We start from the raw sequence: 24804 nt of genomic DNA, 5'->3' as shown, positions 1-24804 counted from the left end.
GAAAGAAAACTTAAGAAAACTAAATAAGGAAGTCTACTTGAAAGCGACATAGCTAGAGATAAGGAATAATTTGTTTGGTTTGGGTCTCTTGAAAACGCAACCTAAGCGCATTTGCAAGAAGAAGAGAGGGAGGAGAAGCTGGACAGGGCTGCAGTCAGATTCCTTAGCGGCTGAATAAATGAATGAATGAAAGGCAGGACGGTGGTAACTTGATCCACGCGGGTCGGCCTCATTGTGTTCGGCTCGCGCTCTGAAAAAAAAAAAAAACGGGACAGAAAACACTCCTGGGACCTCGCGAGCCTTTCATTATTCATCACGCGTGCCTCGGAGAAAAAAAAGAGGAGAAGAAGAGAAACCCTGGAGAGGAAAAATAGCGGAGGAAAAGGGGGAGGAGAGAACGGCCGGTTGGAAAAGCTGGCGTATGAGAGGAGCTCAGTGACATCCCAGTTGGAGGCAGCAGCCGTTACCGTTACAACTGCTGCTGGGACCGCACGAGGAGGATCGGTTCCGCTGCTTCCCCGCTTCGTTTGGCCGGTCGTCGGGTGCTAAGGCAAAGAAGTAGCTCCGTCGTACGCCGGTCAGTTAAGCATTTGTTCTTTCTTTAAGAAAAAAACAACTAATCCTGATTATTATCCCTTAATTAGTCGGCAGCAGGGAAGCAAAAGAAATCAGCGCTGTTTCATCACCAACAGTCATCACACAGGTAAAATAAATAATAAAAAAAATCTAAACTGAATTGAGTCAGAAGTAGCTTTGAAATATTACTCTGAGACATTTTAAGTGCCCGGACGTACAGCGAAAGTGTAACATTAGCTTAAGTGAAAGGTGTAGGCCCGTGTGTGTGTCCGATGGGGGTCATTGTGTGTGTGGATAGCAGAAACAATCACTTTGATTAGCTTTAAAGTGTGGAGGACATGTAATACTGCAGAAAGAGAGACGACCAAAGGAGGTCAGTGGACCAGACTGTTTGCTGCAGCAGTCTCTCTGTCCTCTGCATCACTTTAACCTACATATTGGAATGACCTTAACCTGCTTTTCATCCCCCACAGACTGACTAACATGGTGGAAAGATAGCAACAGCATTGTTAGGGCTGCTTCTTGTACTATTTCTCACTAAAATACTATGCTATATTTTTTTACACTGTTGGTTTTGATCTAATATTGTGGATTAAACTATGCTTTTACACTGTTAGCCACGTACATTCATTTATACAGCAGTTCAGCCTCTTACAGGCTATCCATTGCTTTTTCTTGCTCTAAAGTAGAAACACAGCAATTTTAAGACGACCAGTTTGGGCATCTGTCTTGCCAAAGGATACTTTGACATTTGGCGTGGAAAAGGCAGGATTGAATCGCTAACCATTCACTTGGCAGACTTCTGTGTTCCTCAGTCAGACTATATATCTCTGTGGTTATGGTTGCTGTACAGACAGCTTTAGCTCTGTCCTCTGTCAAAAATATCATAACACTCAGCCATTTTGAAAAGATGAGGGTTAAAGGCAGTGGCAGTTCAGGCATGAATTATGTCATGCCTCCAACACATACACACACACACAAAGTGTGGCTGTGCAAGGACAAGCGAGTATATGATGGATGGATGGTTTGAAAAGTGCTTAAATTTCTGCTACAGCACTTTGATAGGAAAAGTAGGAATGCACCGATTGTAGTATTCTGGCCGGTCAGAGATCTTTAAAAAAAAACAAACTGGCCTGCCGATTCTGATTTTTTCTTGTCAGAAAAATAGCTAAATATAGCAAGTCGCTAGCATAGAGTAATGCAGTACTGCTCCTCCCCCACTTCTTACTGCACATTGCTGGTCACTTGGTTAAAAGAAGTGTGGTACTCTTTTATGCAGAAAAGGGAAGATGAGCTGTTTTGAAATATCTCAGGTCAAATCAGCTTTTTCTCTTAACTGTTGGCAAGTTGCTTAAATAAACTACTTTTGATTCTGTATATCAGTTGTCCGTGCTCTTTGTGTCATTTCATCAAGATGCCACTCAAGTGAGCCATATTGCCTGTATCAAAAACTGACCCTGATTTATGTCTACAAATGGTTGAAGATGATACCAAAGATGTGAAAATGTGGTTAGCACACAGAAAAAAAGCACAAAGTCTGACTTTGCTTGTTTGCAACTGATTTTTACTTTTTATATTAAATGTTTTATTTTTTTGCTGTTGCCAAGCACCTTGCAGTTCTTTCATTAGAGACTTTGAGACTGCTAGTAATCACTGAAGGGCGGTGTTATCTTTCCGATGATGGGTGTGAGTGCTATCAATTCCAATGCATGTCTGATGATTTTAAGCATTCACTCCTAATGTCCAGAGAAACCCATCCTCTGGCTGTTTTAAATAAGAACATGCAGTCTTGCTGTTTCAGCTCCCAGCTTGAAGAGTTTGACCTTGTCTCATTGCCTTTAGTCTTGCTGATTAGTTTTACTTGACCGATTGATTGATTTTACAGTGGAGTTAATGACATTTTACCAGAGGGCAGCAGACCCGTTTATTGACACAGGAATGATGGACGTTTCAGTAGTTTGTCTTGGTGATTATTCTGACTTGACTTTGAAAGGGTTTCTTATTTTTGACATCTTATGTTTGCTTTTCATGCTGCAGTGTGCATTGCAAAGCCTTGCAAAGTCAGCCATCTGCTGAAAAGGAGCAGGGAAAAGCAATCAGTAAAAAAACATTTGAAACACAACACCTTACAAAACTCTCATCCACCCTTGAACTTTTTCAGATTTAGTTACAACCCCAAACCTCCATGTATGTAGTTGTATTTTATATGATGAACTGCCACTGGTAAAAATGTATCTTGGAATCTTACTGAGTTTTTTTAAGTTACTTATTTCATAATTTCTAAATATTTATATGTTGAGATGATTAGTAAATTATCTAGAAAAAAAATTCTATGTAAATGACAAAAGCCAAACCACACCACTGGTTTTAACTTTTGCACTACAAGTTTTTGATATGCTTACATTTAAAACTGTACTCGTCTCCCACTTTATCTGTCGCTTCAAAGTCATAAATCTCTCATTTGTCCTTAATAAATGTTGGGACAGGATGGGTTGGGAAGGACCAGACCCATCATTTGAATCCGGGAAAGGATGACAGATTTATGAGCCTTTGTCGCATTGCTGTTACTTAATAGAATTTCAAATGCAACTTTCAAAAGATTCAGCCCCTGAATTTTGACCCAGCAATTGTATTGCCACTTCTTCTTTGCTCAAATTAAGTCATATTTCCATTTTAACACTTCAAAACCCTATGATTTATTCTAAACCATTTGTTTAAAGCTTTGGGTGTATGTTTAGATTCATTTTTCTTCTGGAAGTTGAATCTCCATCCTAGACTGAAGTTTTTTGTAACTTCCAACAGCTCTGACCACACTATCTATTTCCACATGTTGGCTGTGTCCCCTAGACAGCTTGTGGCATTGGAAATAGGACTTGGCTTTCCACTGTTCCATAAAGGCCAGATTTGTCCTATGAATAGCAGAGTTGTGTATTTCTACTTCAGAATAGCCATGAACGTCTGTACAGCTTCTTTGGTTGGTACTCTTATTTCCCTTCTTGGCTTTTCAAGTGGACAACCAGGTCTGCATAGGTATAGCTCTGAGGGGAGTGAATATAAATGGATGACATAATTTTTAGAGCGTTTTGTAAAAGATTGTGGAAAACATAAATGTTTTTTTTAACTGTTTTGGTTATGACATAAAATCCTTATAAAATACACTAAAGGTCAATACTTTTGCGAGGCAATGTAGATGGAGTACAACTTTATCCTTAATGAAACGCACCAATTAATCAATGGCGTCTTGTCAGATTTGTTCTATATTGTTCAAAATTTATGAGCCACAAAGGTTGTGTTAGTGGTGGATAAATATTTTTTTTGGTCCTGACTCCATTTAAAGTAGCTCTCAATCTGCCTTTGCTGTTTTGTGTGGTCATCATTTGAAATCGGTTGCTGATTGTGGAAATAATGAAGCCAATCGGCAAGCTGCCAATTCAGGCAGCGTGTCTGCCAATACCTCTGCTTGGTTCTGTGACAGAAAAGATCACAGCCGACTCTAGCGTCTGTCCAGAGGGACCTTCGGCATGCTTCTTTTCCCACTGGGACGGTCGGTATCTGTTAGAGTAGCATCCAGATTATTTTTTTGTGCAGTGCGTGTCTGAGGGAAGCACATTTCCCACCTCCGCCCGTCTTGGCAAAGCAGAGTTTGTGAGAACACCGGCAGGGACAATAAAGTTATCACTGATGTCTTCTTCCTTCAGACCTCACCCTCTTCCCAGAAAGCCAACCCCGCACACTGAAACACATAATCACAGATTATATAACAGCTCTGTGATGCTGGTGAAGTTTGTCGAGGTAGAAATAGGAACAAGGCATTGTGGAGATAGAAAAAAAAAACAAATAAGAGAAGATAGCAGAGGAAGCAGACTAATTATACACTAGCTTGTGTCATGGCATATTTACTGTCACCTCTTTGTTCATGAGTTACATGCATCAGCTGATAGTGAGTGGATAACTTGGAAAAGAACGTCAAATATGTATCTTGGGTGTTCATCATGAAGAAGAAGTCATGTGAACGTCCCTCTGGCCAGCTCTCATTCTGAACAATAAAAATAATTTTCCCAGTTTTTAAACAACGTTTTCTTAAACTTGTGTAGCTTTATGTAGGTCTCTAGGCTGTGAATGACACTTTGTGGCTATTTTTGTTAGCCCTCTGGGAATATATGACAAAGTGACACAGTGGAGTCTATGTGTGATTGTGGTTTCTCATTGCTCATACTACTTGCAGAACCCTTTTAAAACACATAAAAAACATTTTGTGCCTGTAGAACAACACTTTACAAGGCTGGAGCTTCAAGGGACATTGCACATTTTCTCTTGATCAGTGTTCCCAAACATTTTGCCTCCCAACTGGGACCATGAGAATCATAAGTTTATGATGCATTTAAAACAACATAAACAACATTAACACATGGACTCTAGAAGACAAACTGCCCCACAGCATCACAGGTACTCCACCATACGTAACAGTGCACATGGGGAACCTTTTCATAAATCTATCCACAGTTTGTCACTCGACCCACCTGGAGTGTTTTGACCTAACCAAAGTCTCATTTGATCAAAGCATTCCAGTTGCATTCCAAGTAACATTTAGCAAATTCCAAACGTTTACTTTTGGGATAAGAACCGGTTGACATGTAAACGGCATCTAATAGACCCCACCCAACATGCCTCCATACAGATCTTTCACTTCACCTGTAACAAAAACTGAGTCCTTCTTAGCAATTTGGCGTTTTCCTGCTAGACATGCATGACTCCTAACACAACAGGCTAGCAGCTGCACACTTATGGTGAAATAGGATACCGTGTGAATAGTTAGTTAGAGCTGTTGCGATCACATCACTTTGTTTTACTCTGGTTGCAGTGGGTGTAGTTTAGCATTTCAGGGAAATATATTCAAGGTAGAATTTTCTATCCAAAGGCCGCTTCATAGAAGAAGAATCCTGACTCTCAGCAGCTCTTGATGGTCGGACACCCTTCACCGTAATAATAGGAATGAACTTTTTAACAACTTTTATGAGTTAGGGGGTATTTTTGCTAGTTTCATAGATTTCGGGTTAACAGTGTTGTTTTTTACTTACATTTTTGGGTCATGTCTTCTTGTTTCAAAATATTTGCTTTCAGTTTCACACATCCTGCATATTTTGTCGGAGTGATTTTCTCTTTGATTGTGATGCTCCCCATAGACTTTTCAAGTGACACACTTACTGCACTTCAGAGTTACGCCTTTTGCGATCGAATAATCAAAGCTTGTAAGGGTAAAATGGAGCTCTAAGCATCAAAAAGCAGATTTTTTTTTCTGCCTCCACTTATCGATTCAGATTTTGTCACAATTTAAAAAATTTTAAAAGGCTCTGCTCTTTAATGCTTCTTTTCTAAGCTAAATAATATACTTTTTTTGAGCATCCATATTAGAAATGCGTTATGTCCACCACAATTATATTTGTGTCCCAGACAGGAAGAGAATTTGAAAGATTCAGGAAACACAACAATGCGACTCGGCCATATAATGGCTTCAGCTACACAACCTCCATTGCCCACTATTGTCCACAACATCCACCGATTATTATTGTTGTACTATGCAGCACAAACCATTCATTGAACACACAGCAGAGCACAAAATACCTGCTAGCACAAACACTGTTTACACAAACACACTCAGACACACAGATGATAAGAATGAAGTGCAGAAAACGAAGGAAACTGGTTCAGCATTTGGAGAAAACAAATTGCACTTCTGCCACTCTCAGCTACATTGAAATGAAAGTAAAAAGAGTTTTATCTTTTGCTCTGGGAATCCAGGAAAGTGTTGACTTCCAGGGTCAAAGTTGCTTCCTCCAATTTCAGTTGTCATCCAGTTTCATTTTTAGACTTAAACAACAGAAGAATGTTCAGATGGTTAGAAACCTTCTTGAGAAAAATTCCTTGTGTGGTGAAAAATGATTTAAAAGGAAGTTTAACACAAACCACTTTCTTGTATCTGTGAAAATTCACTTGACACTTGTGATGATGTGAATTTGATGATGTGATGATGAGAATAGCAGTATTAGATGTCAGCCGCTTTTATTAGGAAGATACTGCGCCATGACAGAAAAGAAGGAGAGAATTGAGCTGTTGTCTAAAGAACTCCACACAATGTAATATAAGTGCTAAAACAGTGTTAGCCAGGTGAGATACAGATGGTTGTTTGTTTTTAATTTGGAATATCATTTTCAAGGGTAACTAAAGCAAAACCCTTCTATCTTAGAGCTTGCTCATGAGAAATGGGGGCCTATTTTTCTGTATGAAACTGTAACCTCGAAACCCTGTTGAGTAATAAAACCTCAAGGATGTTTTTGCATTTCAACTGTTGCTACTATCGATATCGTCCCAAATTTCCTTATTGGTGCGCCGGATTTACTCTTTTCTCCCATTGCCAGTTTAATAATAGTCTGTCTGGCTCATTCTTCCTCAAGTTGCCTTATATGGACTCTTAGTCAGAACCGGTCCAGATTGGTATTTTATAATGTGCAGCGCAGTTAGATTTTGGAAGACGTTATGGAGGAGTCATGAAGCTGTAGCAAATGGTCTTCGCTGTAGATGTTGTGATTTTTTAATAAGCCTGGAGGGCAAAGACTGAACAACAGACTTTTTGCAGCTTATTGCGAGATCCCAACCTGCACTAGACTGTTTTAGCATGAATGTTATTTTCTCTTAGGTTGTTGACATCAAAAGGGAACAAAGCCTAAAATAGATGAGTGCTAGTTAGCTAATATTAGCCACTAAACGCTTGAAAGGTTATAATTATTCTCTATAGATATTTAACATTTAAGTACAGAAGTACAGAGAAACTAATTGTATATCCAATCATATATGTTCACATTCAACAATGAAAATATTTTGTTGTGAGGTTTTTTTTTATATAGAAAAATGAATCTCTCCTTTGTTATTAAAAATAAAAAAAATAATTAAGATAGTGTCATTCAAATAATTGGCCAACACTGCTAATCTCAAGCCCAGACTTGTTTATCGTGGGCTGTTTTAGTCCAGTGTGAAGCCTCTTTTCTTTGTCTAAATACTTGAGGCTAATGAGCTAGTTTCCAGAAATAGTCCACTGATGAGCTCGGTGCTCCTCTCAGGGCCACACACTGCAGGGCAGGTTAATGCTATAAGCTAGTGAGAACATTCACAGTGAGAAGATTCACTCTGTCCTGACAACACACTCACACACGTTAACGTGCTTTGTGTCATGGTTTGGAATTAACACCTTGCAGCAGCATGGAGATGCAGGACTTTTCATTGTAGACACAACACTTTGAAAACTTTGGTCTTTTTGAAACATTTGTTTATTTTACAGCTCTCGTCTTTAATAATTTCAGTCTTTTATTTTGATCTGAACTTGATTTTTTTTTGTATGACAGTGCTTATGCAAGTTTTAAAGTAGGCCTAAATCTAAAACTAACAAAATTTGCCGAAGCTTTACTTAAAATCCGCAACTGCACTGTTTGCCTCTCCCAAAAAATGACGTCATGTTCATTGAAAAAAAGAAAGCTGCTAAATGGTCTGTTAGCATTTAGCCTCTCTGTGTGGTCTATGCACTCTCTGTCCTGAGGAGAAAATACCACAGTATTTTGATTCATACTGGGAGAGGATTAGAGCTATATTTTTGTGGCCTTTTCTCCTCATCCTTACATATAACCACATAAAAGCCCCAAATTACAATTCAACCATTCTTCACTGCCAGTTTCTCCCTTTGTGTTTGTTCAAACTTCCCAACCTTCAGGTTTTCATTCAGTCATGAGTTTAAAGGAAAAAAAAAAACCTTCTTGGCAGCTCTGTTGACTCTTGCTCCCTTTTATGGCTAAGAATTTAAAACAGTTCAGCAGTGAATGAAGGAGAACAAATCACTGCAATGCATTGTTTTTGTTCCGTTGTGTGTTTGTGATGTGACAATTTGATATGAAACAAAGCAATCTGCTCAGCGGACTGCAGGGTGATTTGAACTGTCGAATAGTGAATTAAAATGTTGAATAACCGAGAAAATGTCGGGAAGGCGCGTTTAAATATTATTCTGGATTTGAAGAAGTTTCCTTCATAATGTATGAAATGATATCCAGTGACAGACATTTACTGATTGAGTGGCTGCTGGAAGGTTCAGCTGAGAAAATAAACAACCTTAAACTTAGAGACATGTTTCTCATTGGAACAGTTACAAGTTTATTTACAAAAAAAAAATCTTCCTAACAGCATGGATCAACATTTATTCATTGCTGATAGTATTGGGTTTATAACAATAACAAAAAGTAAGACATTGTGCAAAAAGTTTTGAGGTTCTTTCAGACACAGTTTTTGCAAACCTGAGTCAGGCTTCCATTTTGTTGTGAAAGAGGTGCCTCATCCTTAAAACCTCAAATGAGTCATATGTTTGATCTATTGGAAATAGGTGGAGTGTTTGGGTTTTTGCACATTCCCTGTGTTACACGCACTGATCCTGTGTTGAATTAGCCGGGGCGTTCACTCTCAGGAAGCTTGGTGACTGTAGTGGTAACGTTCTTTTCTGGTGTATAATCTGTGTCCCTGTAATATGATGGACTTGGAAAAGTGATTCAAGCCTCCCACACTGACGGACAGCAACATTTGTTTCTTTAAGTTTATTGCTTGCTTCCTTCCATCATGAACAACCAAAACTATTGCTCTTTAGGGAGCATACTGGTCACACTGAAGTGTTTCTGATTGTACTGAGGGTATCTGTAGTAACACATATTATTATTGATCTGGAATTGGCTCAGTTGAACATAGTTTGTCATAAACAACCTTTACGGTTTGGGTTTGTTTTGGTTCATATGTGTAGAATATTTTTTAAATACTTGATGTCTTTATTACGTCTCTATTTGTACAACTCTTTAAATTGTGGCAACAAACATTTAGTTTTTCATTTGCGATTATTTTGTCAAATCTGCTGTATTTTAACTTGAACACATTTAATTGCTTTAGATTTTTTTTTTCTTTACAAGAAACCATACTGTAGTTCTCATTGGTCCAAAACCTAACCTAAGAAAATGGTTTCAAATGTTTTACCTCTTTAGTAATCACATTGTCCAGTTAGCCATGAGATTCTCATAACATAATGACTTTGAGTAAATATGCCACAGTTTCACAGCTTCATGTAATTATCACAAAAAATATGTTGTTTTAAATCAAAGTGCAACTCTTATTGCATTATTTAGGCTAAAATGGCATAATAGTTAACTAAGATATTTAGTTTTTATTAGCTATTTCTTATACAAACCTTAGTCCCTATTGTTTAAAATCAGAATCAGAGGTTTAGTGTTCTTATAACAATGATTTAAGAAGTTTACTTTAACTATTTAGAAAATTGAAAGACTAAATTTCACTCAAATCAAAAGTAGAGAGATACATTTAAAGTCTATTTCAGCGAAAGCAGTAGTTGGAAAATACACCAGGTGTACACAGAGTTGGAAGAGTAAAGCAACATATGGAGTTAATATTTGTTGAATTTAGTTGAAATCTTTAACTGGCCTGCACTCCGTTGTTTAACATGACATTGCTTAATGACCGACTCTCTTTTAGTTTTTACATCATGATTTTCCAAACAGTCAGTTTTCTTTCTTATAAACAAGAACCATGTGTGATACTAATGAGCCGAAACAGTTAAGACTGTGGCACTACTCCATACAGCCGGATGAAATTTCCTCTAACGTTTTATTAAAGGACATTAAACAATAAGAACTATATGATAACAGATTACGTTGTTATTATTATTATTATTATTTTTTTTTTTTTTATTCTGATACACCAATGTTTACATTTAACACAGCTGGATGGTAGAAGCAGAAACAAATGACTGTGTTATTAGTTCAGATAGATCAGGTCAATCTGTACTCTAACTCTGTTTACTGAACTCTGTGAGTATACATTATCTGACACACAGACGCACAGTGAACCACTCAGTGGACAGCCAGCCCAAATAAGTAGTGTTTTTATTACAAAGCGGGGGCTATTATTATAAAAACATAATTGCACTCCAAAGCAATGTCATAACCTTTCGTTAAGGAGAAAATAATACAGCGCTACTTCTCTGTCACTTTCGGATCATGTTTATCCCAGTTTGTCCAGTCCATCTGTTGGGAGCGTTAATCGGTCTGCCTGTCTTGCGTTTAAAGACCCTGCACACAACTCGCCGCACTCTCTGGCAACAGACCTTCCTCCTGAAGGGCTCTCGTCTGTGAGCATGTCGGTGTGCATGGCCGTGTGTGTGGGGAGGCGCTGTTGTGGAGTGCAGCATTAGTATTCTGTTTGGAGAATGGCACCGAAGCTCCTGCGGGTCCCTTTGTTGCTGCTCCGGGAAGGGGTCTGTGGGGGTCGGAGATGTGTGTAAGTGGTGGCAAGAGATGTTTGGAACGGGACACAAATAGCTTGCTATGGGTCCAGACATGTTGCACATTCTTTTTCAGCACTCAAACCTGAAGGGATCTTCATATGATTTCAGTCTTCTTGTTTTATGCTCTGTGGCAACGGGTAGGTGAGAACTGCCTTTATTAATATTCATTAGCCCTGCAATTTGACATTACTCTGGCTACTTGAAGGGCTGTGTAACCGCATGAAGATACACATTCAGCAGCTTTTATAATGTACTAGTTATGCTTAGAAACAGCTTGTATTTTAGCTGTTCCTGCCATTTTGTTTGGCTAACAGATGTTGTTTCAGAGTTACTAATAGCAATCAGTCATCAGAGCCAAGTTGTTGCATTTTTTATCACTTCTGCTGCCTGAAGTGAACATCTGTTTGTTTATTGTGCTATAGGCTCAGATTTGTGTTTTATTTCCTGTGTTGATTGCTGTTTCCACAGATACGACTGTGCACAATGTCCTGATTTCCTGTTGAAATGACCTGTGAGTTGTGATAGGCTTTTATCCAGTATGTTACATTTTTTAGTCTCACTTTTAGGTTAAAAAATATGTACTCCTCATCTTTTACTTAAGATATTATCATGCAGTTAGACTGTTCCTTGAATAAATGTTTACTATAGTATCAGGATGCTGATCAAGGCTTCTCCATAAGTGGAAGGAATTGCTTTTGGGAAGATGGTATAATCTGGAAGGACTTACTCTTGAGATAAACACTATCAGTTCCAGTAAATGATAGATAAATTATGTTCTGAAGTTCAAACATAAATATAAAACACTTCTTCCTGCTCTGAAAAGGCCCCTTAACTGTCCACCAAACTCTTCAACTTATTTTCTATTTAACTGAACATGACTTATCATGCACAACCTCTTTACTATCTGAACATTTTATGCTGCATTAAACAAGTGTCTCCAAATATATATATGCTTAAGATTGTAGTCCAAACTGTTTTTTATGAAGTGCATATTTTGAAGTGTCGCTACCACAAAGATTAATTTGTGGTATAGAATGGAGTCTAACATAAAAAGCACTGACTTCAAGTCTTGCCTCAGTTAAGGTTGGTGTTTATGATTAGACCTTGAGAAAGAGATTGAACACAAATGGTATTCGTGGTGTCCAAGGTTACAACCATTGTTGACCCAGAAAAAAAACATTCTGTTATCCCCAAGACTTACTCAGCTGGCAGACAGGACAAAAGTAGAACTTTGGCGTGAAACAAACACAGCATTTCAGAACTAAAGCATTATGCTGCCAGTTAAATATGGTGGTGCTGGTGTTGCTTTGGTTCTTGACAACAAAATCCTGATGGAGAATGTCGTGCCACCATCTAGAGTCCAAACACCCTCAGGCCCAATTAACGTTTTATGTACTAAAGTTTACATTTGGTCAAAAATTAGGGGTGTTGCATTATATTGAATAGCAATCCTCAACACAATATAAATGTATACTTTATCAGTAGCACAGAAGGCTTCCCGGACTTCAATAATGTGTAAACCATTGTTTCCTAAATACTACAATATGCTCTTACGGTTTATCATTTCATTATTTTCCTTTTGGATCAATCACAGCCCACTTCCTGTGCTTAAGATTGCTCTGGGCGATACAGTTTATGGGTTTCATAAAGCTGACCCAGATGCGAGTCATTACACACACACAAAAGCACGTAAATAAACTATCCTCCTCCTGACCTTCTCTGTTTTTCTGCTATTAGCTTCCAGTTTGTTCGTCGCCTGGACTCCCTGTAATTAGCTAATCTCTTTATAGATCACCAGCACTGACATGCGGTGATGACCACGTTGCAGGAAAATCAGCCTGGACGTGAGTTCCCCAGTGCACAGGGGCCATAATTGGGTTAGTGCCCCAGTTTTGTGTGACTGATTAGGTTTCATTGTATTTCCTTTAGCTTGAGACCACAGCTTGTGCATTGTCATTTCAAAATAATACGTGTTTTGCTCATGTTTACTTTCATTATGTTTCTTTTATGGGGCTGAGACTCGTTCCAGTGGGTTAGGCACCACTTGTTTTATTCTGATGACATGTAAAATTGTTAACGGGGCCCATAAAGGCTGTTGTTCAGGCCTCTGTTTCACTCACATTAGAATAGTCCCCTGACTTATGGACCACCCTGCTGCTTTCCACACACTCTTCTGATTTCCATCAGTTTGGGATCAAAATTAGTATACCCATTAAACTGAAAGTCTAATTGCAACTGTTTTGTGGTCTGGGCTGATGAAAGACAAGTCCACCAAGAAAATACCTCATGCTTTGAAGTATGTTTCATTTCAAAATGGTTCCGTTTGGAGGTTAGTTTAAACAGAGTGGCTTGAAAGAACAATAATCAGCAAAAAACTAAATGGTCTGCTTCAGTTTCCTCAAACTGTTTACTGGAATAAATGTAGTATATCAGCCCAGAACCACATCTTCACCTTCTCACTAGGTATTGCCATACATACTGACCTGTGTTACTTGTTTGCAGCAGCCTGTAATGGCTCTTGTAAATTTGAGGAAAGTGTTTCCAGCTCCTTTACGTCTTGCTGTGGTGTTTGTGAGCGGAGAAAGTGAACCATGACTCAGGTCAGCTCTGGTTTCACAGATCCTGTGTCCCAACGTGTATCTGATCACACAAAACACCCGCAGACACACAGCCTTAGGATTTTGATGTTCTTTCTGGCAGAAAGTTCACAAGATTTAAAGTACCTTTTAAAGTACTTTTAAACCACTACACCAGTATTTGATGTAGAAACCAGAAGCTTTATATTTTATTGAGTTTTTATGTTACAGACAAACATAGACATTGGATTTCCATCTGGCCGGTCCATCTGATCAGATAGGAACTAGATTATATATTTATTATATAAGTATTTATTGTGTTTAACATTTATAAATAATTATAAATGTTTATAGTTATTTATAATTATAAATAATAATTATTTATAATTAATTACAAATAATTATATTTATAATATAAATATAATTATTTATATTATAAATATAAATAATTATATTCTCTGACAGAGAACAGAGTTATGTTCTCTGAAATGAACATAACTCTCTGGGGGAGCTATGACCCCCTTGAAAAATGCTGGGGATGCCCCTGTAAATATGTCATGTATTTATTCATAAGAAAAAAAAATTTAACATTTTATTTTTCTTCTGCTTTAAAACTATGTGCTAAAACTCCAGTTAAATACATTTAGGTTTGTTTTTATAATGTTACAAAATGCGGACATTTTCATTTTTAATATTTTCCCATACTGCTGAAGTAATTTACAATAGGATTTGGACTTTATGCTCATACTCTCAGATCAGTATTTATTTGCCCCTACTTTGTCTTTTAATAAAATACTTTGAAGCGTGGAGGCTTCACTGTTAGAATATGGCAGCAGGTTTCATTGTTTTCATTAAATTGTGACTGCAGCCACTAAGTCTGTCTAACCCTCACAAGATACTGAGTCACAAGTTTCATACAGATGATGACAGAAAAAAATGCCAGCACCCCAATCAGTCATCGTCTCTTCATCATAGCAGCCCCACCTGCTTCTTTCTGCTTTTTTTCCCCAATTCTGATAGAAGCTGGAGGGCTAAAGAGAACTTGGGTGTGTGTGAAGAGGAAGCACAGTGTGGATGCTTTTTCAGGCCTGGGTGTGTGGGTGTGTGCGTGTGTGCGCGTGCGTGTGTGTGTGTGTAAGGCCTTGCACAGTAGGTAGCTTTGTGCATGTGGGCATCTGGAGAAACACGCACGCTTACGGGCGTATGCACACATTTAGCCCATGACATCACGACTCTCCACGCAGCCGACAGGAATGCCGCTCAGAAAGGAGAGGCTTTGTGGAGGAGAGGAAAGAGACGGGAGGGGAGGAAAAGGAGGGGAAGAAGGAGAGGAAAAGGCTTGGCCGCGGAAAAGTCCAGTGCTCCGGCAATGTGAACAGGACGGATCAGGGCTGGACCCAAGTGGACAGAACCGAATAGGAAAATGGATAACGATTACGAGAAGAAGACACACTAATGGTAGAAATGATTGTTCTGCTGTAGCATGGATCCAAAGCTGACTTTGTTGAAATAGATGAATCCGTTGGTGTTTTTGAGAGTAACAGGTGAGGATGAATCTCTTTTTTTTTGGCAGTATTTTCACAATATTTATTGAAGAGGACTAATGCGCAATACATGCAATCTACAGTATTTTAATCTTGATGCTAAAATGTCACTGAACTTAAATATTGTATAAAAAAATGTATTCTAGGTTATACTCACTGATGTCGTAAATACGCACCGGACAGTTGTGTTTGCTCAGAGTTCACAGTCCAGGTTGTTTGAATCTGAGAAGGGGAGGCCAAACCTGCAGACAGGTCCAGTTACTCCACAGGATCGTATTTATCCAAGAAACAGAGCCAGGAACTGACTGCTTGACACAGGAGTGATTATTCTGAAGTCAGAGTTTTAAAATCTTAATTGTCAGATTTAAGCTAATATAGAAGACTGTTTGTGGTATCTAAAGTTAAGGCTGTATCTTATTGAAGGGAAAGTTTTATAGAGAAACCCACGAACACTGCTTTAAGTTATTATGTGACTTTTATTTCCGGTCAGGAGGGATTTGGATGTCTTCTCTAAGTATGCAGTTTAGCGCGTATGTTTTGACATTGTGTTTATGTGTCTGTGTGTTTGCTGGGTTTTTTGTGCATGACGGCCAGAGTGTAAGCATTTCCAGATGTTCTGGATGGAGACAACTTGTAGAGTTAGAGCACAGCAGGCCCAGAAACATCCACGATTGACTAACAGTGCTTGGTATGTGTTTTCACATAATTCACCCAGTTCCACCCTTTTTAATACCAATGAAAGTCCTCCCTGATAACAGCTCTGCAGAGAATCGGTTTTACTTTTACTTGCACTTATTTTCTTTTTTACCCATTCTCACACTCAGAAATGCTTGTTAACTTTTCTTGGACAAGAAGGGTTAACATTATCCTTCATCACAAGAATTAAAGTCTGCGCCTTGAGGACAGCAAGCTATGCTTGGAATGTGTGTTCACCTCAGTGTGAAGCAAAAACCATATACCAACACACACCTCATGTATAAGTGCACACACTGATGTGCATGCACCGCTGCGCAGTCACATCCACCCTTTTTTCAGTCTTGCATTTGAAGCAGAATTGTGTTGCATAGGAGACATTCCTGTACTTTAGTTCTGTTTTCCTGAGGCAGTAAAAGGATATCCTCCCCCTCTGTTCTGTCTGCTGGACACACACTCCTACACTTGCACAAACGCACATTCCTGCGTGGACAAACATGCATGTGTCGCATATACAGTGAGCTCGATGGGAGTGTGAAATTAGAGACTACATCTGGTCCTCATATGATCGATGACATAATTAACAGTGAAAAATCATTTGACTTGTTTAAAGGCAAAACTGACAGACTTGAAGACAAAGAAACTGGGGATAGCAAAAAAAATCATGTATTCCTAGTTTTCAGCTTTAATCTGACAGCTGTTTTTCTAAACTGTTGGTAAAAGTTGATTAAAACTTGAAGATATCTATTGGACTTTGAGTTTAGTTTGATTGTTCTGGTTGAGATGTTCCAGATATGTTTCATTTTTGTTGCTGTGTTATTAGTCACTGGTGTTACTTTTTATATCACTAGTAGCTCAGCTTCCTCCTTCTGTACAGCTGCCTCCCATCTACTCCTTTTCTCACCTGTGTTGCATCCAGTAATCAAGTATATAAACTCCTTGGTTCACCCAAAATTCTCCTTGCTCCCTATTTGTGTCTGCATACATCCAGGATTTGCATTGTGAATTACTGCAACCCTCCTCCTTGCTATCTTGACCACAGCGAGTCATTATGCTATGGTATTGACTTTTAAAGCTGTGGTCCCCTACTTGGTGATTTTAGTCGAGTGTTTGGCTATTTCTGTATTTGAGTAATATTTTGACCCTTTACTAAAAGGAATGTAGTAATTGTTCAACAATTGTGTTGTGGTTCTAAAAATACTCAAAACATTGAAAAGAACCATACAATTCTCCAACAAGAGGTTAACTCGCTTGACAAATCTACCATAATGTTATGAAAAATAGTGTTCATGAAGAAATCTTACTCAACACACACAGTCTTCCAATAAATTGCTCCTTTGGATGTTTTTATGCTGTGATATTTCCTGAACTGCTAGGCTAATGCTTATTCTCTGTTTTGATAGGACTCATTGATGTTTTAGCTAGCTTTAGGTAGCATGCATTACATATGCTTTTAAAAAAGCTGTTAGGTAATCTGCAGCACTTCATTCAGAGATAGATAAAGAAATAGAGAAGAGATTCCTTGATATCTGTAGTTGTTACAATTATGGAAGCTAATTTTTCAAATGCCATGGAGCGTCCAAACTCACTTCAGACTGAAATTCAAGTAATCCTGTAAAAAATAAGAGACAGTGGACATTTTTGTAAGTCTGTTAAGTCTAATGGAAAATAGACACAATGTGCTGGTGTATTTATCTCAAAAGGACCATATTAAATAAGTATTTTTTAATGTGACACAGCTAAATAAGTGAGCAAAATACCCTCAAACCCAATTTTTTTCTCAGGGGAGGGTGAAGAAGACCACACCGAAGAGTAGAAAAAAAAACTTTGCCTGATTATGAGACATACAAGTAGTCCTTTTCAGCAAGCAGCCTGCTATAATCCACCATGTGACTCCTTTGGCTGCTGCCCCTTTTCTGTGGCTAGAGGAAGCACAAGAGGAAGGAAAAGATGCAAAAAAGAGGATTGAGGGGATTCAGGCGGGCAGAGAAGAGCTACATAATGAAAATGACCTAGATTCATTTACCCCTCTGGTTGATGATAAGTCCCGGTCCAATCTATCACTGGTTCTGTTAGAGGCTCAAAAAGCTGCAAACACCATTTTCTTATGCTACTGCATGCTTTAACTGAAGGGTGAGCCAATTTACTCAAGTGACCCTCATTAATCTCCACACACACTTTCAAAAGTTGGAAACGCAAAGGTTAACAGCTCCTCTTTGAGATAGACACGCTTACGGAAGAAGCAGTTGGTGCAAAGACCTTTAAAAAGCAGAGGGCAATAGATTATTTGTCAGAAACCCTCAGAAGAACAAAGGGACGGGTCATAAACACAGGAGTGTGTAAATGTAGCTGCTGTTGAACAGCAGGGCAGGAATGTTTTGTATGGATGGGTCACTGAACCAGGAGCTCTGATTCCGGGGCGGATTACTTTCCTGGAAAATCTCAGTGAAAGTGAAACATTAGCTACACATAATACAGCGATTTAAAAATGAGTCACACATCTTAATATTTTGCAATTGTGGAAAGAAAGCCAAGAAGATGGTCTGTTGACATAGGAGCAAACATGTGATGGAAACCTTACACAGGACATCACCACGGAGACACCATCATCATGGTGAAGCATGGTGGTTTCAGCATTATGATGTGGGGATGCACAAAAACTTGAAACTCAATGGGAGGTTTGGAGTCAAAGTTGAGAACTAAGGATCTTTTCACACCTGATAGTCCGGTAGAGTCGATTTGATTGGAGACCAAAATGGCAACGTTTGTTACATTTTCAGTTGATGTGGTTCACTTTCACATCACGTGTGGCGGCACTGCACCAAAAAACACAGGGACACGAGACAAAAACCTCAGTAGAAGACATGAGCGCAACTTCCTTCTTCGCAAAATGTAAACAAAAATGTAGTGGCATCTGATTGTAGTTGTTATAGGATTTTTCTTTAGTTTTTGGCAAAAGACCACAAGCCGTTTCTTCTTCTAGGTCTAGACTCTCGTGTTTGTTTTTTCTATATTGACCCAGAATGCCCTGTGCTACAGTTCACTTCCTGCTTTTGGAGCTGTCTCCGATCCGCTTGCATTCATATGTGCATTTGAACATTGACACAGTTCACTTTAAGGGAATCAATTCCCCTGGTTTTGGTGAATCAGAGTTAGCTCTTTTTGGTCGACATCAGAGTTTGATTACGCATTCACAAATTCCCCAAATTAATCAGTTTTAATCAAAACTGGAGTCGGACTAAAGCAGACTAAACAGGGCGGGTGTGAATGCACCCTAAGTTGAATTAGGATTCTGTGGTGGGACTTATTTGCTATTAACAGATTATATCCAAGCAATCTCAACAATCCTCAGGTATTTTGCAAAGGAAAATGATCCAAAATGTCAGGTTGTAGATGTGTAAAGCTTTTTCTGAATACAAATGTCCGCCCTGAAATGTTTTTCAGATTATCTGTGAAAAAAAAAATTAAAAGTATGTCATATTTTCCTTTGATTTTAACTTTTCTTTGCTGTATTATATGAAATTCCAGTAAAATACATCAATGTTTGTTGTTGTAGCACAATGATACCAAGGGGCACTGAAAACATGAGTCACTTTTAGAGATAAACATCGTTATTGTCTCTCGCATTTGTTCAAGTTTTCTAAGACTTTTGTTAGATTTAGGAAAATGTTATACATCATTTTCCCAAGTTATTTTATACCAGTTTAGAAATGCCTTTTTGATTGAGACAGTTGACACAGCAGCGTGTGATTGGTGCCCTCTAGTGGTCGGTGCCAGTCAATGCACTATAGGATAGCAGAGGATGAAACACTTTACTGCTGCAATGCAGATTGACACACACAGGTAGTGTGTGTGTATTTTATTAGAGGGTCCAGGGAAAAGTCAGAAGTTAATCTTCTTGCTAAGTAGATTTGACTGTTGTTTTTGAGCCTGAATTGTTGTGACTAAACTACCTTCTGAAGCACATGCTGTTTGTTTGCCAACACAGAACCCGTGGCGGGCAGCCGAGGATGCCACTGACGCTTCACCAAGAGAGCGAGCCGTGAAGAGTGTCAGTTTCCAGGAATCAGTCAGCGTTATCACTGACAGGCCTGCAAACATGGAGCTGGAGAGCCAGCAGATCCAACATGGCTGCCTCAGAAGCCCCAGCAACCAAGGCAAGAGTGTAGTTGTGAAAGTGGAGACGCCAGACAGCGAGGTGGTGCAGGTATGCTGCTTTTATTCCATCTATTTTGTAAAAACCATCATCCACGATTGCTGGTGTAAAGTAATTATTTTGGAATTCCAGAGTTCTATAGTCAAATGTTTTGTATTTTTACTTTTCATTTTGTTAAAATGCTGATTGATTTAAGAAAACATGCCTGGAATATTTTTTCATTTTTATTTCATGTCTTAGTTTTGTACAATTTATTTTTTCAATTTAAATGTATTTTTTTGTGTCCAAATTATTTGAAATAATATGATTAAAAGATGCATATTTGTACAATTTAAGATAAGCTATATTCTGCATCAAAATGTCTACTTTCCCATTTCTGCCTGTAAAATATAATTTTCTTCACTTTATGTGTTCACAGGAGATCTGCTACCTGGACCAGGTGCTGGACGCAGCTTCAGAGACTCCCACCAATGGAAACCCCTCACTGCCAGAGCATAAAAAACCAATCAGTATCAATGGAACACCTTCCTCTGTGTGTGTGTCTGACAATCGCCAATCAATCACTGTGGAGGAGCAAAGGTCAAGCACGTTCCCCCACAGGGAGTCCGCCGTAAGAACCAACGGTCACGTCCAGGGAGATGAGTCGGGGCACGGCGCGGTCAAGTTTGAGTTGCGAGCATTTCAGGAGGAGAGACGACCAGCAAAACTCTTCACACCAGGAGAGGAGCAGCAGGTCAGGGTGACGAGGAGGCGACCGTCAGAGGAGGTAATGTGTGTCATGTGTAGTAGATCCACTACCACAGCTAAAATACACACCGGTGTGTTGTTTGGGTTTTTCTCTGATACATTTTTCTTTGAGTAGAACACTTTTTCCTTTTCCAATCATGAATTAAAATCATTACGACCAAATGTGTTTATATTCACACACTTTTTTTAAAAACTGCTCATCTTGTCCAGGTTCAGGAACTGGAGCGCGAGCGCCAGGAGCTGATCAAAGACCAGGCAGTCAAGAAGAACCCTGGGATTGCACAGCGCTGGTGGAATCCTCCTCAGGAGGTAGAATGCAGCCCCCAGTCTTTGATTTTCTGTGAACTCTGACCCCCTGACAGGTTGATTTATCAGTTGTTGGGCTGTTTAATCATTTAAGGTGCCTTTGGAAGAGCAGCTGGACGGAGACCAGCTGGAATCTCTAAGGAAATATCAGGAGAGGAAACAGCAGAAACAAAATCATCCCTATCCATATGTTCAGGTAACACACACACACAACATGCAGAAAATAATTTGAAAAAATTAAATCTGAGAAAAATAGCAAACTCTACTCATGTAGGTTCAACTATTTTTTTCAAAAATAAAAAAAAAATAAAAAAATCTGACAAAACAGGAAACTGCATTAATGTAGGTTCAACTATTCTACACACGTTGCAAATTTTCAATGTTTTATTTTTTAAATGCTTTCTTTTCCAAATTTCAATTTTTAAATTAATTTGCTTGCAATAATATTGGAACAAATTTCTCTCCATAGTTTCCAGTTGTAATCTGTTGTAGTATGAAAAAAGCTTACGGCTTGTGATGGCTTTAGTTTTCATCTCATTTTCGCTGCCATGTTTCTAATGTGTTCTCGCAGCCCCACATGTCTGGTCCCCCAACGATGGTGACCTTTGATCCTGATGTAACCAGGAAGGAGGACATTCTGGAGGAGCAGATTGATTTCTCATCTGCCAGGAAGCAGTTTCTGCAGGGAGATGCTGCCAAGAAGAGCATAACTCCACAATTGTACTCTGCCAAACCTTTCTGTAAATCGGGAACCAGGAGCAGCCCAAGCATCAGCGACTTTGTTGCAGAAACCGGAGAGACTCGCGTGACGTGGTCTGACGAGGGGCTGGCAGAAGAATTTACCTGCGCCCGAGCCGTGATGACGATCCTGCCAGAGCAGGACGAAGGAAAAGATCTCAGCCAACCGTTCCACCCAGAAGAGTTTGACTCTGGGTTGGATGAGCTGTCCGTCCGCTCTCAGGACACGACTCTCTTCAGTTTGGATAATGTTTCAGACAGCGGGGCGTCTCTACCCCCGACTCCATTACCACTCACCCCAGTATCGCCGCCCACCCCTCAGCCCACAACTCCGGTCAACGGGCAGAGCGCCGGCGGCAGCCCAAACGAAGACGAGTTGGAGTTCCACGCCGGGGTCCTGGTCCAAAACGCCATCCAGAGCGCCCTCGCCGCTCAGAACGGAGGGGAGCTGAACTCCTCCCAGCTCGGCGGCCCGGTGTCTCCATCCTCTGCCTCCACAAGCAGCCCAGTGCCAGTCTCATCTTCACCTGTGTCTTCTACTGGAGCTCCCAGCCTCCAGTCTCCTGCGTCCTCCAGTCCCGCGCCGTCCATCCCGTCCCCTCAGCCGGACACACAGTCTGGTGAAAGAGTGGCGTCGGAGTCCTCCAGCTCATCCCGACTTTCCCAGCTCCAGACTCCTTCTCCTCCGCCTTCCCAGCCCGTTTCCCCACCCCAGAGGCCCAGAAACGGAGGCCCAAGGATCAAAATCCAGTCGTCCTACACGCGGGCGCTCGCCTCCTCAGCTCCAGCTCCGACCCCCGCTCCTGCTCCTGTTCCGGCTCACGTCCCCAGGCCGACCCCTGTCTACCGTCCCCCATCTCCTCCGAGCCCGGAGAAACCGGAGTTCAGCTACTTCAGTAAATACTCTGAGGCGGCTGAGCTCCGCAGCACGGCGGCGGCGTCTAAAGGCCCCGAGGTGGAAGCGGCGGCTCAAGGCCCGTTCCGCCTGCGCTCTAAAAAGCAGAAAACTTTGTCCATGATCGAGGAGGAGATCCGAGCCGCTCAGCAGAGGGAGGAAGAGCTGAAGAAGCAGCGGGAGACGCAGCCCGCCGTCGTCTTCCGGCCCAGCGGCGCGCCCAGCAACAGTCACGGACCGGTGAGGACGGGAGTGAGACACAGCACCATTACCCCTGCAGACAAGATGAAGAGCAACAGCCTGCCAGCTAGACTCACCCTGACAGCACGGACAGCGCCAGGTTGGTTCATACTAGGGCTGGACGTTTTGGGAATCAACTATTCTATCCATTATTCTGACAATTAATCGGTTAATCGGATAAAGAAATTGGCACATTTTGCAGATTTCTTATTTAACCATGTGCATTTTTTAATGCAGTGTTAGAATAATAATAATTCAACTCATTTTTAAAATAAGAACATAAACATTTTATTGCCTAAAATGTCCTTTTGTGTATGATTGATCATTTGTAGCAACGAGTAATACAAGTACAGTGTAGGGATTGTCTATTGATTTTTTTTTTTGATGAAACAAGTAAGGTGCTTAGTAGGACAGGGTTTTTTTTGTTTTGTTTTGTTTGTTTTTTTTACAGAATTTGAACCTGGCAAATCACACTCCTTTAAATTGTTGACATCTTGTCACATTAAAAGCACAACATTTGGTGTATTCCATATGATTTTATGATGGATCAACATAAAGAAAAGAAAAACAGAGGTGCATGTTGTAGCAGATGGCAACCATAAGTACAGCTGTTACTACAATGGAGTTGTCAAAACATGTCTGTGTTTAATTGGCCCAGTCAAAGTTCAAATCCAAATCTAATTGAAGATCTGTTGCAAGATTTAAAAACTAATGTTACCAGATGCTTTCCATCCACTCTGAGTGAGAACGAATAGAAATTGACACAGTTTATGTCTGTTGTTACACAACTTTGGTAGAAACCCCCCAAAAACACTTGCAGCTGCATCAGATGTTCTTCTGCCATTATTTAACAGACTACAAAGGCATAACAGACTTTTCAGATTTACATTAGCATATTATTTTTAAAACTATAAATTGTTTTCCTTTCATTGCACTATTTGTCTGTGATGTGAAATTCCAGTTGATGCTTGTTGTTGTTACCTAACATAGTGTTAAAAAATGTAAGGGACATGGCTATTTTTCCAACACACTAGATCTGTAAACAAATTTTCTGAAAAGGAAGCAGCTCGTTGAAACAACCTGCTTTACCTAAGGTCACTTTGATTTGTGGTTTTCAGGGAAAATTGAGAAAGTTCGGCCCGCACCGCCAGTCTCCCCCTCCCCCTCAGAGGGGGCTCTGTCTGATGCCGGCAGCGAGGATTCGGGAGGATCACGACCCAAAAACTTGATGCAGACGCTTCTGGAAGATTATGAAACGCACAAGGTGAAGAGAAAAGAGAAGATGGAGGACAACAGTGTAAGTATTTCGACATTTAGGATTTAAATAAGCAAACACAACACTACAGAACGGAGGGTGTAAATCTCTTTCACTCATCCTCCTTTGTTCCCTGGATAAATGAGCCTTCAGCCCTTCTATGAAACCTCTAGATTTTTACAGAAAGTATCTCAGACATCGCATGTTGTGCTTAATGAAGTCAGCAGCTGGCATGAGCTTAGGCTGGTCAACAGAAAAGGGGAAATTCCCCGTCGGAAGCATGAAAGTCAAAGTGAAAGTAAGTCACTGAAGTTGGGGCTTTCTGTTCCCACATATTATTCAGCTTGAGATCTCGCATGAGGCAAAATAAAGGGGATTCCTTTCATTTTACCACCCAACATGATGCAGATACCGAAAGACACACAAAAGTAACAGTTTGCAAACTGCAAAACCTCTTTACATTCCTTAACCTGGATTCGCCTTGACTACATGATGAATTGCGATTCTTTTATTCATGATGACATCATGTGTTGACTTTTCTGTCCTGTTGCTTCTCTCCTGCTGGTCGCTCAGTATGCACATTTGTTGCGGGCTAATGAAGTAACCACTGAGGTATTCAATACGCCCCGAAATCTCGTCGCTCCCTTAACCGCCCTTACAAACAGACCTGGGTCAGAAAAACTCTCACACTCCTGTTCGT

At 40.0% G+C, this 24804-nt stretch overlaps 1 protein-coding gene across 3 annotated transcripts in view; it reads left to right on the top strand.

Annotated features, from left to right (window-relative positions):
- Positions 1 to 24804, top strand: part of palm2akap2 (PALM2 and AKAP2 fusion) — an 80938-nt gene that overhangs the window by 51816 nt on the left and 4318 nt on the right. For 2 of the 3 annotated variants that reach the window (XR_014090046.1, XM_081613191.1), the window contains exons 10-16: positions 19756 to 19974; positions 20342 to 20689; positions 20881 to 20979; positions 21071 to 21172; positions 21548 to 22949; positions 23968 to 24146; positions 24678 to 24716. Coding sequence is in view for 2 of the 3 variants with exons in the window: in XM_081613191.1 (XP_081469317.1) it covers positions 19756 to 19974; positions 20342 to 20689; positions 20881 to 20979; positions 21071 to 21172; positions 21548 to 22949; positions 23968 to 24146; positions 24678 to 24716 (2388 nt within the window). In the remaining variant the exon portion in view is untranslated. The remainder of the gene's footprint in view (positions 1 to 19755; positions 19975 to 20341; positions 20690 to 20880; positions 20980 to 21070; positions 21173 to 21547; positions 22950 to 23967; positions 24147 to 24677; positions 24717 to 24804) is intronic. The other variant, XM_081613192.1, reaches the window with a different exon arrangement.

Source organism: Poecilia reticulata, chromosome 12 (genome assembly GCF_904066995.2).
Source record: "Poecilia reticulata chromosome 12, P_reticulata-male-v2, whole genome shotgun sequence".
Taxonomy (NCBI): domain Eukaryota; kingdom Metazoa; phylum Chordata; class Actinopteri; order Cyprinodontiformes; family Poeciliidae; genus Poecilia; species Poecilia reticulata.
The sequence above is the reverse complement of the archived record's forward strand: the minus strand, read 5'-3'. Positions and strand labels throughout refer to the sequence as shown.